Source organism: Eublepharis macularius, chromosome 5, assembly GCF_028583425.1.
Source record: "Eublepharis macularius isolate TG4126 chromosome 5, MPM_Emac_v1.0, whole genome shotgun sequence".
Taxonomy (NCBI): Eukaryota; Metazoa; Chordata; class Lepidosauria; order Squamata; family Eublepharidae; genus Eublepharis; species Eublepharis macularius.
Window position 1 is genome coordinate 12,597,951 of NC_072794.1, and position 18,951 is coordinate 12,616,901.

Sequence of the window (18,951 nt, forward strand, 5' to 3'; positions counted from 1 at the left end):
TTGGAGAGGCAGTCCAAAATCTTGTGTGTGCGTGTGTTAGTAGAAAAGAGCAAGAATCCAGTAGCACCTATAAGACTAACAAAATTAGTGGTAGCTTTCATGAGCCACAGCTCACTTCTTCAGATACAGCTAGAACGTGAGTCCATCTGTCCTTATATCTTGGAGAGTGGAGTCCTTAATTCTTGGTGTGTGTTACACACTGTTTAGAACATATTGTCTGAGCAGAGCCAATGCGTCCCTGGTTGGCAACAAATGTTTAGCCGTGGGTACATATTGGCTCTGCCCATTGGCTCCCTTCTAGGGGATCCAAGATCTGGGCAAAGGCCTCTTTAGCCAACAATTTAGCTGAGCATGGAGGATCCAGCGTGGTGACTGTTGTTTAAGTTGGCCTGTCTGACGCAAGCTGTCTCTCTCTCCCCTCCTTTGCCTTCCTCAGTGACAGGAGAATCTCCTCCCAGTCTTTCCAAGGACCTGACCAGCTCTTTGGCTGGGGTGGGGGATGTCAGCTTCGATTCGGATTCACAGTTCCCACTCGATGAACTTAAAATTGACCCCTTGACCTTGGATGGGCTGCACATGCTGAACGATCCTGACATGGTCCTTGCCGATCCCGCCACAGAGGACACTTTCCGGATGGATCGGCTGTAAAGGCGGAAGGCCTCCAGCACAGAGAAAGAAAGAGAGAAAGAGAAAACAGGCAGTATCCCAGAATGTCTGTGCCATTCTGGGAGGGGGGGGACTGGCCTGCCTTGATTGGGAGCGACTAAGAGCAGCAGCAGCATCACCGTGTTCCATTAGCAAAGCTCATCCGACACTTACAGACATGCTGTCCACCCCCCCACCCCTTCCCCTTGGTGCTGTCTTTAACCCTTCACACACCCCTCAGGGTTGGGAGAGAACGCTTTGCCAACTCCTCCCCATTCCCTTTCCCCCCCCTCCTGCTTGTCACCAAAGTTCCAGCATTTGGTTCTTTACCCTTTGCACTAAAAGGTTTAAAAGGTTCTTTTTGTGGGAGGGGCAGAGGAGTTTGATCTCCCCCTTCTTCCAGGGTGGACTGAGTTATCCAGAAGATAAATTATTATTATTATTAATATTATTATTTTTACATTTCTGTATGTAAATTACCAAGTCTTTGGTTTCTGTTACAGAAACAGCCACCTCCGCATGAAATTGTGGGTGCTCGCAGGGAAGAGGGGCAGCTTAATGGGCATGAACCACCCCCTGTGGGTTCTAAAGCTCTCTTGTCAATGTTGCTGATCACCACGTAGAAGGGGAAAGGGGGTAAACAGTGGAGTCTTTTTGCTCCGTGACTGTCCATGATTGCTTCCCAAATCTGCTGCTTGTATATGTTTTTTAAGGGGTACAATGACTTGCACCTTCCTGCCCCCCTTTTTTCTGAGTCTGCTTCCTTCCTGTTCTCCACATCTGCAAGCACTGACTAGGACAAGTCTGTGCTCTCCATGGCACCTACGAGAAAACGCTATTCACCTGTGGGGGGGGGGGCATGCTAGATTGCATGAGCCACAGACTTTCCCCTCTGAACAGCAAGCACATGAAGACATTTTTTGGTCCAAGGCTTGGATTGGCCTGGCTGGGGCGGGGCAGTCCCTTCTCAGTGGTACATGCCGCTTCTATAATTTCATTTCATGCAGGGGATGAGAATCCGCAACCTGAAGCAGGTTGAGTATCATGGAGGTTTTTATTATTGTTGTTGTTACCATTATTTTTTAAAAAACTGTTATCTCTTTAAGACATGCAGCCTTTTGCATGGAAGGTGTAATTCTTGTCTGGTATAAACTCTTGTATCGTGCATGAAGTATCTGGCTAGTACATAAAATGAGCTAAATCCAGTTGGGCTTGATGGGTGTGCAAGGCCGACCCAGCAAGCAGTTTGGGTGGCAGGATGCCAAGCTGCTCTTGAGGATCCTACCCTGCCCTAGACCTTGGGGATGATGGGGCACAGGCCATCGATGCTGTTGTGCCCTTTTCACCATTTTCTCAAAAAGAGACCTGAGTCATACGCAGTGGTGAGAGAGTTTGGGAAAACGGTGATGGAAGAGGGATCCTTCCCCCTCCTGCAGCACGTACAGTTCAACACATGGGGCAAATTGTCTCCAACAAATTTGGCAGGGGAGACCTTCCATTTTCTTTGTTTCTGTTTTCAAATTGAGTTTTAAGAAGGAAAAGCACTGAGCCAGGTGCCAGCTATCCTCTGTGCACCTTATGCTCAAGCCTTTCTTGTCCCGCTGACTGTTGCTGTGCAGGAGCTGGAGGCCGTGGCCCATAATCCAGTGTGGTTTTGTCTGGGGCCTCCTAGCGGAATTGCTCCTCTTTGAACAGCCAGCCACTCTCATGCTGTGACTGTTTGGTGAAGTGCCGATCCCAAGTCTCCTTGGGTATACTCAACCAGGTAGGCCCTGGGTTTTGTCCCTGGAGTAGAATTCTCTTTAAAATTAATGTATTTTTGTAATTTGCATGGAACACTCTCACTAGAAAAACGCCTCCTCTCTTCTGTGCTGATGCAGTTCTTGCTATGTTTGAGGGAGGGGTGGGGGGGAGAGCTGTGGTTAAGATGAGGTGGAAACGGTTGCTTGTAGGTAGCAGGAGTTGCAGTTGTCCTTAATGCTCAACCGCAGCAGCCTTCAGAATTGAGGTTTAGGAGTATTACCTGACCCATTCTTGTCTGGCCTGTCGGGACAAGAAGGCCATCTTGGTTGAAGCAGCTGATTTTTCCCACAGTGTGCTCTTTTGGCTACAAGCTGGACATGCAGACCGTCCACCTCCTGCGGATGTTCTTTGGGTACCAAATTCAGGAGCTGCTGTTGGTTCAAATCCTGCCACCCTCTTACTCCAGGTTCTTGGACTGTCCCAGTGAGTTATAGCTAGATTTCCGTGTGTTCCCAGGACCCATTTTGTTGCAAGGACCCCCACTCCCCTTCTGAGTGCACGTTTGCTCAACATTTCGTCTGTGCCATTGGTTTTTCAGTTTTTGCACTAAGGAAACAAAAGTGATACGAATTTGTGTTTTTGTTCATTTTGGAGGTTTTTTAAATGTACAGTCTTGTAATTTCTTCTGTGTAACTCTTTTGGATGAGTTTTTTTTTGTCCCCCTTTCGATTCCTGAGAAACAATTCTCTGTTTTATAACACTTGTCAGTATTTTAGCCTGAGCTCCAACGCATACTCCCAGTGGTCTCCTTATTTCAAGTTTGCTCTGGCTTCCTTTTGAGGAAGGCTGCCTTGATTTACAAAACAATAATGAAACGTGAGGGTTCAAACGCTGGCCGCATGGTCTTGAGAGGTCACGTCTCTTTTGGCCTCTGCCAATACCGACTCCGTGGCTTTGTGTTGCTAAGGCGTGAAGAGCCTTTCCCTGGCGCAAGAGGCTCTCTGCCTCATTGGAAAATGCTGCCACTAGCAGAACCGAGCCACAGAATCCAGCTCCTCAGCATGGCTCTCTGTCTGTCTTGTTTTGCTTGTCTCGTTCCCTCGAACTTCATGCATTTTTAATATCTTCCTAGCTGTTAGTTCTTCTTTTTTTTAACGTTGAGCTAAAATTAAAGGATACAGCATCCAGTTCTGGAAGATCTGCGGCTCTCAAACTGTATAATTGTGTAAAGGAGAAGAGATGTTAAATTGCTTCTCCTTCCTTTCTCTCTTTCTTTCTTTCTGCTAAACAAAACAAACCTACACCTGTATATAGGAGAGCTTTGTGTATTGATATCCTGTAAGTAAATATTTTACAAAATGGCCTTAATTTAAACACATGCACACAGGTGATATTTAAAAAAAAAAATCCCTATTTGAATGCAATTTGTTGGGTTGCAGGGTGACAGATGAGCATTTAGGGACCATTGCTTTGGAGAAATGTTTAGCTTACATTTGGGGAGGGGGATGCTGGAGATAAAAATGAAAGAAGATGGGGCTAGCACAAGGAATTGGAGATTTAGTGGGGAGTGGGTCATCTCGCTCTATTATGCTCTCTTCAATTGAGAGCAGTATTGCTGCTTTTATTTAATTCATTGAGAACCAAGGAAGTGATTTCCACTTTGTTGTAATTTATTATTTATTCCTTTTTAATCGTGTGGGTTTTAAAAAGAAAACGGGGTGATAAAAGCTTAGATTCACAGATGTTTATGCACGTGCCCAACAATTGGAAGACATGAGGGACAGCTCCATCTTTCCCCTTCTGAACACAGCTGCACTGGAACTTGTTCCAGAGGGGGGCCAAGCTGGTCCCGTCAGGGAGTGCTGGGGGGCTGCAAGGGGGAGGCTCAGAAGCTTCAGACCCACCAGCTCCTCTTTTGGGGGCGGGGATCTAGTCAAGTTCCTAGTTCTGTGCTGTGAAGAGAGGCTTGAATGTATTAGCCAGCTCCTGCTGGGATACGATTCCCGGTTGTTAGTAGCACACAGCTCATTCCACGTTCCTTTTTTTTTTCCTTCCAAAATTCAAAGTAAATTAGCACAAGAATAAACATATTTTTTTAAAAAATGTACAGAACATGAGAATTCGTGGCAGGTTTATTCAGTGGGAATAATGTTTCCCAGGTGGCGGGCTCAATTTTCTTGGCATCATGTTTTGATTGCCCTGGAATAGAAGTTAAATTTTAAAAACAATGGAGAGTGTGCACAGCACCGGATCCTGGTTGCAAAAAGCTCTCCGAGATCTGGGGAAAGGTGCTACATGCCACTTAGAGTTATGAAGAGTAGAATTCCAGTCCCTTGTTAGCACTCTTTCCAAACACTTGGCATTTTTTCCTACCGAATACTCAACACTCTCTCACTCCCTCTGTTTCTCCATCTTAAAGACATGATTCTGTCCATATGACCCTGGTCATGTGGAATGCCTCCTCCCAGCCAAGTTTTATTGGGTCAAGTATGTGGCCAGAGCAAAAGATGCCTTTCAGTTACCCTTGACAATGTGGTAGCTATGGCAGTTCTTCTTTCCTGAACCACTGGGATGACGTGAGATGCCCAGTTTGGGCAGCCAGAGAAGTTGAGGGTCTTGAGCTGGGGACTCTGGCGGCAGGACCAAGGCACTTTTCCTTCAGCATTGGCAAGTGTAGGGAACTGCTGGCCTGCCATTGGCTGTGCTGGAGCTTCCCCTCCTTCAGGGGGCAGGAAAGGTAGCACTACATCTTTCAGGCGGGGTGGGGGGTGGGGGTTACATGACCTAAAAAGCTGGTAAGGTCTGGTTCATCAGGTTGAGCTCTTGGCACAGGGGACGCTCTGCCGATTCTAGACTGTGTCCTGTTGTGCCTATAGATATGTACCCATGTTCAGTCTTGTGTTCTGTTTTGGATTGACCGTTCCCAAGACGGACTCTCTATACTCAGAGGCAGTTTACCTCTGAATGCTAGATGCTGGAAAGAAGCAACAGGGCTTCCAAGAGGCTGGCCACTGTTGGAAACAAGATGCAGGACTAGTGGATGGACTTTGGGTCTTCTCCAACAGGGCTTTTCCTACACTGGGGGTGGGGGAATCACACACGTGCACAGCCCTCAAAAGGCAAACTTAGGGGTCAGTTCTGAATACTGCATGCACAGGTAAATGCAGGCAGCATCAACCGTGATTATTACCGCTCGGGCTTTCTGCATGTTAGCAATCCGCTTGCTAGGCTGTTTGAAAACCTTCCCTTGTGCGCGGATGGGATGTTCTCCTTTTGAATGGTTTTGCTTTCTGGAGGAAAAGGCAGCAAGCCGAGACCGAAGTGTTCTTTTTTTAAAGTTGTTTTGCTTTCGGTGGTTAAAGTGTTCAGCGCCTGAAGTTGCTGGCACACACTCTTTGCTTGAAAACAGTCGTCTTGTGGCCACTGTTCTTTTTATCCCCACCCCCACCCCCGGTGCCCTAAGGTGGCAGTTTTCAAACTTTGCTCCAGGGAACCCAGTGTGACAACTGACTTGCCTTAAAATTCTTGCCCCTTTCCCTTCCTTCCACTACCATGCTAAATCCCCTGTAATCAATGAGGCTTTCTTGGCATATGGGTGAAAATGGGAAATTTCGCAGGGAGGAGATTGTGTTCAGTGTTAATGATTTGAAGACTTCCCTTTAGAACGAAACATCGTTTGGAGAAGGAAACACTCTGGTTACTCCTCCCAACCCCATAGTTCTTAATACCGAAAGAGCTTGAATTCAAACTTCCCTTGTCACTGTGACAGTGTTGTGAAACAGCAATTTAATATTTATGTATGCATTTTTAATAAGAAAAATTTACAGTAGAAAAATTAAGTGGGCACGAGTTGGTATTTCACTACCCTACAATGGCCACCAATTAACATGGTGTATTATAAAACCATTTCTACTTTTTTAATTAAAAAAGTATCATTTATGTGGCATTTTTTATATTGCAAGAGATGGGGGGGGGATATCCAACACTACATCGAGGAATTTGCTGATCTGTGTTGTGTGTTCTATTTATTTTTCTTCTTTGGGGAAGGGAAGGGTTGTGTTTAACTGTGGTGTACATTTGCTTTATATATACCTGTAAGGTGGCATCCCACAAATCTGTTCCACCAGCAGTGGCACCTTCCCCTGATATTAAGTGTCTCACCAGTTGTCATAAGGACACCTCCTTATGATGGAGGAAATCATCATTGCTGGCCAAACAGATCCATGGTATCTAGCCTGTAAATCTATCCATCTGTAAATCCATTCGCATGGCCAATTTTTCACTAATTAAGGAAGGCATACAGAAAGCAAGATGTATAACAATCATCCAGTGTATTAAGCACATGCATGGTGCAGAGGCTGTGCCATTGCCCCTGGCCAGGGAGCACAATGCTGTTCATAGGGAGGCCAGATGTTAAGTAATGGATACATTTCTCTTGCTTTTATTCTGTATCCCACCCAGTTGCTTGCATCGGTTGTTTTTCCTGATGCTCTTTAGATGGGTTGAGGAACCCAAAAGCAGGCAGGGTGCAATATGTCAAAGATTAACACTTTCTCTTCTCCCGAGGTTTTCTGTAACTGCAGCAGTTAGTCATTGGCTAGGACGCAGCATAAGATTGCGCAGGGAGCTTGTGCGCTGTCTGGAGGTCCTTGGCGCAACAGTGAGAGAGAAAGTGGTGCTCGAGGAGGTCCTGAGCAGTGGAAGTCATGCAACATACATGTGAGAGGTGCAGTCCAAAGGACCTGTGCCTGATGGCGCAAAGTGGATTGCTGTTGGTTTTGATCTCTCATGTAGGTTGGTTTTGATCTCTCATGCAACAGATGAGCAGAAATTCCTGGACGGGGAGGGATGTCCCATGACATTCAGATGTTGCCTGCCAAGCAGGCTGTTGGCTTGGGATGCCCGGTCTTCCTCTGCTCCAGTTTTAAGGGAGGGCCTTTGCTTTTGTCCTCCTTTAAGACACACAGGAAAGAAAGGAGCAGCGTGGGAACAAACTGTAAGAAAATTCTGTAGTAATGATTATGAAGTTCTTTGCAGCCTCTGTGCGTTGTAGATGACAAATTTAAAAGCTTGATCCAAACATACAGTGAAATGTTTGTTCTCTTCCCCTTCCACATTTGTTTTGGGGAAGGGAGGGTTGGTAGAAGTGTGTGTCCACGCGCACCATCTTTCCGTATTCCTCAAGCTGAATTAAATCACAGGCCATTTCCACACACGTTGAATAATGCACTTTCAATGCACTTCAGCAGTCCTTTAGAAGTGGATTTTGTGTTTCACACATGAAAACTCAGTTCCAAATGATCATTAAAGAGCATTGAAAGTGCATTATCCAATGTGTGTGGAAGCAAGCACACTTAGAACGCAGAATAGTTTCCTGTAACAGAAGGGGGGGGGGATTAGTTGACTTGAGTGTTTGAACACTCTCCATTTTGTCATCCAGAGAAGTTCCAGGTGCAGTTTTCCTTTGGGTTGTCTCATAACATTGAGTGGGGTGGAGATGGTCAGAAACATGGGGGTGGACACGACCAGAGCGCCTGAGAATTCTTAGTGCAGTCACTGAGTTCTTTTGCAGTAGGCTGGTGAAAGCCACCATTTTGGGGGCAACAAAATTCCTGACAATGGCAGTGGGCATTTCACATCAGGAAATCTCATCAGCTTGTAGAAATACTGCCTAGGTACTTCCTTTCAACGTCTTTGTTCCAAAAGGAAAGGGTATCCCTGTGTGCTCTGTCACTCCTGACGCATCTTGGTTTGGAAAAGAACCACTGTGTGGTTGACCCCAATATTTCCTGCTGAGCTCTCAGGGATGGCATGGAATGACTCCACCTACTTTGGGAAGCAAACTTTCCAGCAGTCAGTGTGGATTAGCTTGCAGTGGCCTCTGCATAGGAGGTGCACTGTTTTGGATCTGTGCGGAGACGATCAGGAGAAAAAAGGGCTTTTAAAGATATTTTGGGCATAGGGAGAGGGAACTGCCTGCCATTCAGAAATAACAGTTTTATTCAGCAAGCCAAAATGCTTCTTGATTAGGGGAATAAGACATACTTAAACTTTATTTTAGTCTCTAATAGTTGCAAAACACTCTACACGGGCACGAGTGGCTGTACCTTGATCATAATTATCCACATTTTATACTGTTTTAGGTGTATTACTTAGAGCCAGCGAGACTCTCTGATATTAAATCAGTCATCATTTACTTAATTCTAGCTCGTGGGGGGAGTAGCTATTAAAGCATGGAGTTATTTTTCCAAATGTCTGATGGGACTTCTGTCAAAGACAAACTCTGCACAGATCTGTGAGTGTAAAATAATATGGGTGCAAGGGAGGGGAATGGAATTTATCCAAATAAAGTAACTGTGGCTGTGTGTAGCAGCTTCTCTTTTGGATAGGCAGCTAAAAAAACAACTTCATTTTTAATGGGGGGAACAGTTTTGCTTTTCTGTATTTTTGGGTTGTGTAACATCCTGTTCTTTAGGGTTTTTTTCCAAATCATGACAACTAGTGGAATGACTTTACTGATATATGCAAATCCTACCATTTGAGCTACAGGTTTTCGGGGGGGAAGGGGCAGGAGCACAGGAACGCTGGAGCATAGAAGCTTAATTAATTGTGGCTTTCTCTCTTGGCAAAAAAACAAAACCAAACCCGGAACCCTGAAGGTGGCTTTGTGAGTGTGTGTTTTTTCCTTCTTTTTGCAAACTTAAGAACATGACAATGATGTGAAAAAAACAACAGCGCAATTCTGTGTATATTCTTTTTCAATCTCTTTATTTTTGTTCGTTTGTTTCCTTATTTTTCTGTGAAAGCTTTTGGTCTTTGTAACTTTGCATTATTTGTAAATGAAAAATGTAATAAAGTTCAACTGTTTTTCTCTCTGGCTGCCCAGCTCTGCTTTTCTGTATAATCCTTCGACGGGGAATCTCCTTTAAATTTAAGATCTTTTGCGGGGCTTCTTTTCTTACTGAATCTCTCTTGTGCTACAGAACTTTCCTTCGAGGCAGCAGCAGATGTTATAAAGTACAAGGTCCCTTTGGTATATACAGTTCTTTCATTAGTCAGATTTCCCACCCCCCAAAATGCTCCCTGTTTTTTTCTCCCTCCTGGCACCCAAGAAACAGAGTGCTTCTTTTTGAATGGCCCAGTTTCATGATTTGGGCAGCAAGGCGGAGGACTAGCAAAGATGAGGTGCAGCTGGGCCTGTGCAGGTGAAGTGAGACTCCTGGTTCCTCACCTGAGTTGAATTAGCTTGGCAAGTCTCAAAATTCTAATACCTGAGCTGCCGCTCCTTTGGGGGGGAATAGAATCGTAGGCACAGTTCACACAAATTCCCGGAATTAAACCTTTCTTCAACTGAAAGAGAAGGCTGTGTTTCTGCATGAGCTATATCAGCTGTGCCTCCTCTTCGGAAGCCCAGAACAATGGCTCCTGCAGAAGCACGATGGGAAGTCTGCTCCAGTGGCAGACAGCTCTGCTGCCTCACAGGTGACGGTGCTCCATGGGACAGAATTACCCGTGTGCCACCCCTGTAGGTCAGCAGCCCAGCTAGTCTGATCTTGTCAGGGCTCGGAAGCTTTAGCAAGGCTGGTACTTGGATGGGAGACCACTGAGGAAGACGGGGGCTGCTATGCGGAGGCAAGCCATGGCAAACCACCTCTGCTCATTTCTTGCTTTGAACTCAGAATGAAGTAGAACTTCCTGGGTTTGCCATGAGTCGGTTTCAGTTTGACAGCACACTTTACTTACGTACGTGTAGACTGGTTGGAAAGAGGCCAGGCCAGAGAAGAAGCATGTGCGGAGGCACAGTCAGCATCCTCTTCTGTGGGTGGCTAATTGGGGATTGCGGGAGTTTTTAATTACTTACTCGTGTCTGTTTTGCAGCATGCTAGCTGTTCCCTCACAGTGCCCCAGTGTGCCCCCAGTAGGCAGCTCAGTTGCTCTTCCACACTGTGCAGATCCAACAAGTCTCTGTCCAAACCCAGCAAGTCCAGGGAGCCTTCTGAGAGGCGCATATGGGGGACTGATGGACCAAGGCACAGTTCATGTGGGGCAGTTCACGACTGAATATATCGCAAGGAAGCAGCAAATGTAGCAAGAGTCTCTCGGGAGAATCCGGGGTAGGGGAAGGGGCGGTGGCATTAGTATTCCTGCTGATTTCGATACGCATCATAGTCTTCAGGAATTGTGTCTGAATGGGAGAAAGTAAGAATTGGAATTCGTTCTGGAGACAAATGGACAGGATAGATTTTTCCAATAAAGGGAGTGGTTGGCACGTGTTTCCTGCCAGATGATTTTCTTGTGTGTGTGGTGGGGGGGGTATCTTGTGATGTGACTGTTAAGCCACACACCTCCACCCCCAAGATACCTGCTGAAGTGTGTAGAGCAGGAATGGCCTCTTGCCGTGTTAAAGGGGGACATGGAAATTGGAGAAAGCAAGTTGGAGGAGCGTGTGTGTGTGTGTGAGAGAGAAACCAAATTCCTTCAGCAGTGGTATGCAGTACCTAGCTATGAAGGAGCATTAGTTTAGAGCATCTCTTAGAAAAAACACCCAAGAGACACAAAGTGGACTCTTAAGCCACAAGTGCAGTCCTGTAGCAACTCAGACCTGGTTATTTTTTTTTTATGTTGCTACAATTGTCAACTCTCTGGCATGCTAAGGACCAGATAAAATGGCTTTGTAGCCCACCTCTAGGGTGGCAAATGAGGCAAGGTTGGTTTCACTCACCGTTGCAGCGATATCGCAGGTTAGACCAGATGATGTTCTCCTGGGAGAAACAGAAGACACCCAGGCGGCCCCCTCGCATTGTTGTGTCAAGGACAACTCCTGTATCAGCAACCATCTCGGAGCCCTCGTAGAAGCGAGCTCTGAGGAAGCAGTCAAAAGAGGAAAGGAAGATCAAGAACCAACCCTGGAACAGTGGACTTGAAAACTTGGCACCCTGGGCCAACAACCAGAGAATCCCCGCGAAGCTTGATGCTCCTACAAAGCAATCACTGAACTGGCGGTCTATAAAGATAATCCTGAAATTGTGTCATTCTTTTTTTAAATTTTCCTTTTTGAAAGAAAAGATACAAAAGTTAACTTGCCCTCAGGAGCATTACTTGAAATGTTGCTTTTCTCTTGTAACCATTCTGAGGTTGTCTTAAATATCTTTCAGTAAGGCAACAACTCAGTGCTGGGAGTGCTTCCATCTAGAATTGGTGCATGATACCTAAAAGCATCATCTGGCCATGTGGGGAACTAGTTCCTCCTCCTTACCGGATGTAGCCCACCTGGGGCCGGTGCTGCAAGAACCAGCGGTAAGAGGTCTTGTCTTTCCAGCCAGCGTTACGGGGGTCTTTCCACAGCAGCTTGACTTGATCGGCTGTGTCTCCCGTGTGCCAGAGCGAGTTCCTCAGGTATTCTCCCGGCCCTGTTTTCGACTTCACTGCCTGGGTTTGGGGGGAAAGTCTCATCAGAAATCAAGGGGGAGAACCAGCATCCCACAATAGGAATCCCTTGTTGCGAGCCCTTTATGCTTGTGTTTCAGGGTCCTGCTTCCACCTCCCAAGCCCTAAATGGTTTGATCGTGTACCTAAGAGATCATTTCAACCCCTAGAGACTAATCAATACTTGAGCCTCCAACAGGGTTTACGTCTGACCCTTCCTCATATGGGCTCACAATGACGTATGTGGGTCTGATTCTTCTCCCTTCCCCCATCTATAAGAGAGCGAGTGACTTTAATGTCATGTATTTATTTCAAATATTTATATCCTTCCTTATTGCCAGGGATTCGACAGTTAACAACGCAGCAAATTGCAAGGATGCAAAGCATTGCAAGTCTATTAACAAAGTGGAAATGTGCAGATTTAAAACACAGCCAACTCGGTCCAAAACAGTTCACCCTCCACTACATACCCTCTGAAATAAAGCCTTCCTGCATGCCTTCCTAAGTGCAAGAAGCGAGAGTACCCTCCTCCATCCCTACTTAAACAGGCCAGTCCAGAGAGACCAGCATTTACCATTGAAAGAGCCTGTGGCCTGACTGTTGACCGACGACATTAAGAGAGGGCACTGCAAGCAGCTGACTCCAGACAGAAGTCTCACTGCTGTATTTAGTACCAATGGAAGCTCCTGAGATGTTGTCATACAGCACTTGACAGCAGTCCAGTCTGGAGGTCATGGTTCCATGGATCAATGTGGCTATGCTGGCAGAGTCTAAATAAGGGCCAGCTTACAGTCTGGATGTAGTTGAAAGAAGGTGCCATTAGCAACAGCGCTGACTAGTTTATCCACTGCATTAGTGGCAGTTCGAGTCCTTGAAAATAAAAATTTCTATCACCTTCCCCATTAGGGCCGTTTTGGCCCTAATCCAGGCTGAAAGGGGTCCAAAATGGCTCAAAACTGCCCCAAACAGCCCAGATCGGGTGGGTGCTGGGCAGGGGAGGGGTTCCCCACCAGGCACCGACCCAGTCCTGGCAGTTTTGGCCCTGATCCCAGCCGAAAAGGGCCCAAAATGGCCATTTGGGGCCGTTGGGCCTGGATCAGGGCTGAAACAGCCCAGACCAAGTCAGTGCCATGCAGGGGAGGGTTCCCCCGCCTGGCACTGACTCAATCCCAGCTGTTCCCGCCCCGATCCCAGTGGAAAAGGGGGCCAAAATGGCCATTTTGGGCCTGGATCGGGGCTGAAATGGAGAGCACCAGGTTGGTGCCGGGCGGGGGAGGCTTCCCCCACCCGGCACCAACTGGATCAGGATGGTTTTGCCAATCCAGGCCGAAATAGGCCCCAAACAGCCAAAAATGGCCTTTTGAGCCCGTTTCAGCCCGGATCAGGGCGTAAATGGCTGGGACTGGGTGTGCCGGGTGGGGAAGGCTTCCCTCACCGGGCACTGACCTGATCCGGATGGTTTCAGCCCCAATCCTGGTCGAAACGGGCCAAAAATGGCCATTTTGGGCCCATTGGGGCCAAAAAGGCCTGGGCCAGGTTGTTGTCAAGTGGGGGAGGCTTCCTCCACCCAGCACTGACCCAATCCGGATGGTTTCGGCCCCAATCCAGGCCGAAACGGGCCCCAAATGGCCAAAAATGGCTATTTAGGGCCCATTTCGGCCCAGATCAGGGCCTAAACAGCTGGGACTGGGTTGGTGCTGGGTAGGGAAGGCTTCCCCAGCCTGGCACCAACCCGATCTAGATGGTTTCAGCTCCGATCCTGGCCGAAACGGGCTGAAAATGGCCAAAAAATGCCAATTTGGGGCACGTTTGGGCCAGAATTGGGGCCAAAACAGCCTGGACTGGGTCGGGCGGGGCGGGGGAGGCTTTCATCTCCTGGCACCAACCTGATCCAGACAGTTTCAGCCCCGCTCCAAGCCAAAACGGCCCCCAAATGGCCAAAAATGGCCATTTAGGGCCCGTTTTGGCCCAGATTGGGGCCTGAACAGCCAGGATCAGTTTGGTGCCGGGTAGAGGAGCATTCCCCCAGCCAGCACCGACCCAATCCAGGCCGTTTCATCCCTGATCTGGGCTTTTTCAGCCTCAATCGAGGCCTAAATGGCCCAAAATTTTTCAAAGCTGGGTGGGTGGGGCCGCCTGACTGTTGGGGGAACTACCGAAATGCTGTTCCGCATTCCCCCTCCAAATGAGCCCTGCGGGGTACTATTTTAGTTGAAAGGTGGGGTGGTGTTCTAAATAAGCAGTGAGTTACAAAATGATAGCTGTAGGTGTTTGTGGAAGCAAAACAAGCTAAAAATCTTGTGCCCCTTTAAACTTTGTTCAAAGGAATCTCTGGTCCATGTAAGTTTATGCCAAAACAAACCTGTTAGTCTTGGGGGTACTACAGAACTCTTTATTTTATTTTCTTGTATCAGCTTCCTGGATGAAAGAAAGGCATGTAGGGACAGCAGGTGTGGGCTGATTGAGGTGAGTCTTAACTATGGAAGCTGGGGAAGAGCAGGGATTTCTCCCCTTCTTTTTCTGGGAATTTGCACTTACATAGTAGCCACTGTACGGTTTTGGGCTAAGTGCTCTGGGACTACCAGGTTACCTTGAGCTGGATACCAGGTTCAGCCACTGCTCGGAAAGGGTTGGCCTGCCAGTATGTCTGTTCCATCTGCTTCCACATGACCACGTAGAAGCTGGCACTGTCCTGGTAGCCGAAGATGAAGCCGGCATAGTCGTCATCGGTGGCCGTGTTCACATGGAAGGTGCCCTCAAAGTCCACTCCGTTGAACGCAGTGTAGCCTCAACCATGGGGGAGAGAGAGGACAGATGGCACCCCAAACCAAAGCAGGAGACAGGACAGGGTTGTACCCTTCCTTGATCATACTAGGGAGGGGACAGTTGGGGCTTCTTTGTATCCAGACTATTCAAATTTGCAGCCTGTTCACGTAAGCTGGCAAACGGCTTTTGCTGGTTGTTAAGGGGAGGACCTGCAGGCCTGCCTTCCCACCCCCTCCACTGCTGCTTTTTGTGACGGCAGTCCTGTTTCTCTTGGCTGGAAACTGGCTTTAGAAGGAGGTTTTCACAAAGTCAAGTTCTGCACTCAGCACCGTTTTCTAGGCAGGGGACAGAAATTAAGTAACAAGGGGGAACACGTTCTGCACATGAGAGCAGATCGTTCAGGATTCTGTACCCCTCCCCAGTTTTGGCACTTGGGGACAACTCTCATTCTCTAAAGGAAGGATGGCTTCCCCTTAGGAGAGTAGAATGGCTCTTACCCACAGCCAGGCCTGGATCGCTGTTCATCGTCTGGACAATTTCCATACCCTGCAAAGAATTGGGAGCATTTTTGTCCATTAGCACAGGTTTGTTTGTTTAGAACATTTATTAGCTGCCTTTCTACCTTGCAGGGTGGCTTACAATATAAATAAAAACATGAATAAAAGCAAAGTTGATGGAGTGAATAGTTCTATCATGCTTGTAATTGACAGGGCATGCTCCCTAGAAGCTCAGGAGTAGGGGAAGTTAACAAATTTTCCCCATTCCTTGCATGTGTCTTACTTTGACTTAGTTCTAGGGAGAACATTTCATGCAAAGTGTTCAAGCTAGCTTGCAGGGTTGAAAAGAAATGCAAGAGAAATAACACAGATCAAATACAGCAGCAGAGTAACAGCAAATAACCGTGGGGCAGAAGCTCTGTCTTAAGACAGGAGCTCTGTGGGAGGGCAGAGGAAAGGCTGAAATCATACCACGAATTCCCAACTGAGAAGAAAATTGGTATATAAATGAGTAAGTGGAAATGCGTGCGTGCATGCATAGGAGGGGCCAGCAAGCAAGACTACGAGAAGTGGTGAAGGAGTTTAAAGCAGGAGCAACAGGCAGGCAGGAGACCGTATTTTCAGTCCGCCCCCAAATCTGCATGAGTACTAACTCCAGCCACTACAGAGGAGGGTGGAGGAACAGGCCGTGAAGCATTGTCCAACTCAGTAAAGCCAGAAGAGCCTCATCTGTGCAGAAAACTAGCGTTTTCGTTCCACATGTCTGGGGTCTACAGCCCCACCCTCGGACTTACCTGGAGGAAAGGACGGGAGACCCCCGGGAGACAGCAGCCCAGGTGCCTCAGCAGGCAGCCAGGCCCAGTACCAGCCAGCCACAGGGGGAAGGGAAGAGACGCCCAAGCCCCAGCCAGCCACAGGGGGAAGGGAAGAGACGCCCAAGCCCCAGCCAGCCACAGGGGGAAGGGAAGAGACACCCAAGCCTCAGAGGGTTAGAAGGGGCAGGTGGAGACCAGCCAGCCCCACCCTCCAGTGGGAGTCCTGGGAGCCAGCAGGGGGCCAAGCTGAAGCCTTACCAGCCAGGGAGAAGCTGCCTCAGCAGCTCAGAGCCACGCCCCAGCCTGCAGCCCTGCTGGAAAGCATTAACCTAGCACAGGGGATGCTAGGAGCTAAGCAGCTTCAGGTAGAGCTGCCTGAGGCATTCTGTGGGAGGAGATGGACAGCCGGCCAGGGAGGCTCAGCTGTGCCTGCCTTCAGCCATCAGATCAGCCAGGGAGGCTGGACAGCCAGCCCACGAGGCACAGGTGGACCGGCTCAGTGCTTCCAGCCAAACGAGCCCAGGTGCAGCTGCCTAGGCCAGCTAGGGCCCTGGGTGGAAGGCAGCAGGAGGGCTTGGTTAGCTAGCAGGCAGAGCCTGGCTAGGCTGAAGGGATAAAAGGGAAGCACACCCACAGGGTGGGGTGGGTTTTGAGTAGGAGTAATGGAGCGGAGTTGGAGCAGAGCAAAGGCAAGGAGGAGAGTGGATGAAGGAGGAGGAGATGGCAGAGACCAAGGGGAGTGAGTGGCACAGGTTGAGCGGGCCAGCGAGTGGAGTGAGAGGGAGTCTGGGTGATGTATACCGCCCCTCCATCCACAGAGCAGGGTCCCGCAGAATCCCTGGCCCCCCCTTTGACGTCAGGAGCAGACTTCCCAGCACCCCACCCAGTGGCAGCCGCGGCAAGCCCTGACACCACAGACCTACCTGGTTGAGGACAATCCAGTTGGGGTCAATCTGTGCATCACCCTCTGGGTCCAGCACTACCGTCTGGTAGGCCCGGAAGTCAGTCAGCGTCACTTCAGCATTCTCAGGACAGACGTCAATCTGGTCAATCACCAAATCCTTATCGAAATCGTCCTCACAGGCATTCCCGATGCCGTCTCCTGTGGAACAGGGAGAAGGGATGGTCACCTTCTGGTCAGCTCCTCCCCAATCTTCAACTGGGTGAAGAGGACCCCAGAAATCACAGCTGCCAACCCCACATCCCAGTCATCCACACTTCTGTGGACACTGTCCTGGCCCATGGGACAGTATTTTCTATATTCCTAAGAGATGATAGCGGCATCGTTGCTCAGGGTGGAGACGCCCAGCTTGTCTTTTTGGCCAGAGTTGACAGTAGGGAGAGAGCTTTGTGCTGATGCTGCCTCCATCCAGAGTATCGCTGAGGCCATGATTCTACAAGCAAATTCACTCATGGAGGTAAAGAATTCAGCTGAGACTCCCTGCTTCAGTTTACGCACACACACCCACTCCAAAAAAACCTTTACGGTTGCATACGTACACTTTCAATACTAGCTGAACTCTCTCAGAAGCCGGTGTGGGACTGGAAAATTTCAGGGCCCAGAATACCTCCACACCCTTCTCTGTGGCTAGCATAGCCAGAAGAAATTACACATTTTTTTTTAGAATGTAGAATAAAATGCGCCATCAGAAAGAGGGAGTGTGTGTCTGCACATTTGCACGTACAAAGATCACAGAACAATCTTTTTTTCCTTCACACTTTGCTTCCTTTTAGCAAATTGCAGGTTTTGCCTCTCTCATAATCCTCTCACTGCAGGGGGAAAAAACACTATTATCTATCCTTAGTCCATTCTGGGATGTACCTGCAAAATTGTGGGTTAGTGCCTATTAAGGGTGTACAAATTCAGCCCACTGGCCTGTCCAATGCCAATAGTCTCTGTCTCCTGTATGGGCCATTCTATCCTGTCACCATTGAAGCTTCCCCCCACCCCTCCAGTACCCCCCCAGTTCCCCCCACCCCCCCAGTTCCCCCCATCCCCCCACCCCCCCTGGCAGTGGGCTGCTTTTTGGCAGTTGGCCACTTTTTGAAAGGTCTCACTGTTTGAATCTTCCTGCCCGGGATTGGGGACCAGGCGGCAGTTGTCAGGTCCTGGGGGCCTCAGATCTGGGATGCCATCATTGTCGTCGTCATCGTCACACTCATCACCGATTCCATCCCGGTCAGAATCCAGTTGGGAGCTGTTGGGCACTGAGGGACAGTTGTCCCTGGAGTCCTGGTGGCCATCCCCATCGCTGGCCGAGAGAGAGAGCAAGAGAGAGCAGAACTTAATACAAATCCTGCACAATTTCTACACAGTGTGCAGCGAGACACACTAACATGTTAGTGTGCCATGTTCAAAGAACATACCCTTTTTGTGTTGCTCTGCATGAGTCACTGTTCTCCTTTTAATCAGCTTCTGCTAAAGCCCAGTAATTCCACTGAGCCTCTCAATCAGGTTGGTGGGTCTGACAATCACTCCCAATGCACAGACTGTAGAATTATTTGACTTCAGAGGTGGCTGTCCACTGCATTCCTGGCATGTGTGTCACTTTTTCGGACTTGCCACCTCGCTATCTGCCCTTGCTGTGGTTGGGCGATTTTGCTGCATCTCTGTGCTGGGTGTGATAGGATCATTCACTCACTCCCAATGCAAAATGCAGTACAGTTCATGATCTGCATTGGAGGCTGCCTGTTGAATTGCATTGTGAGTCACTGTTCTGGGCTTACAGCTTTCCTCACTGGGCAGTCTCTGAAATGCAGAACTAAAGGGGATAGGTTTCCCTGCAGATGGTAACATACTCCTTACCAGGGCTTTTTTTCTGGGAAAAGAGGTGGTGGAACTCAAGACCGCACAATGATGTCACTTTGGGTCAGCTGGAACAAGGGGGGAGTTTTTTAAAGTTTAAATCGCCCTCGGCGAAAATGGTCACATGGCCGGTGGCCCCACCCCCTGATCTCCAGACAGAGGGGAGTTTAGATTGCCCTCCTCGCCGCCTAGCGGCACGGAGGGCAATCTAAACTCCCCTCTGTCTGGAGATCAGGGGGCGGGGCCACCGGCC

General features: G+C 48.5%; 2 protein-coding genes across 3 annotated transcripts in view; one reads left to right on the plus strand and one right to left on the minus strand.

Annotated features, from left to right (window-relative positions):
* The window catches only part of CRTC1 (CREB regulated transcription coactivator 1), a 78,214-nt gene extending 68,949 nt beyond the window's left edge, over positions 1–9,265 (plus strand). For both annotated transcript variants that reach the window (XM_054981408.1, XM_054981409.1), the window contains one exon: positions 437–9,265. In XM_054981408.1, the coding sequence (XP_054837383.1) occupies positions 437–648 (212 nt within the window). In that variant the 3' untranslated portion in view covers positions 649–9,265. The remainder of the gene's footprint in view (positions 1–436) is intronic.
* Positions 9,266–9,353: 88 nt separating this feature from the next.
* Positions 9,354–18,951, minus strand: part of COMP (cartilage oligomeric matrix protein) — a 39,603-nt gene continuing 30,005 nt past the window's right edge. The window contains exons 13-19 of the mRNA XM_054981407.1: positions 17,951–18,144; positions 16,816–16,994; positions 15,078–15,126; positions 14,405–14,601; positions 11,645–11,817; positions 11,111–11,250; positions 9,354–10,573 (exon numbers count right to left, since the gene is read on the minus strand). Of these exons, the coding sequence (XP_054837382.1) occupies positions 10,524–10,573; positions 11,111–11,250; positions 11,645–11,817; positions 14,405–14,601; positions 15,078–15,126; positions 16,816–16,994; positions 17,951–18,144 (982 nt within the window). The 3' untranslated portion in view covers positions 9,354–10,523. The remainder of the gene's footprint in view (positions 10,574–11,110; positions 11,251–11,644; positions 11,818–14,404; positions 14,602–15,077; positions 15,127–16,815; positions 16,995–17,950; positions 18,145–18,951) is intronic.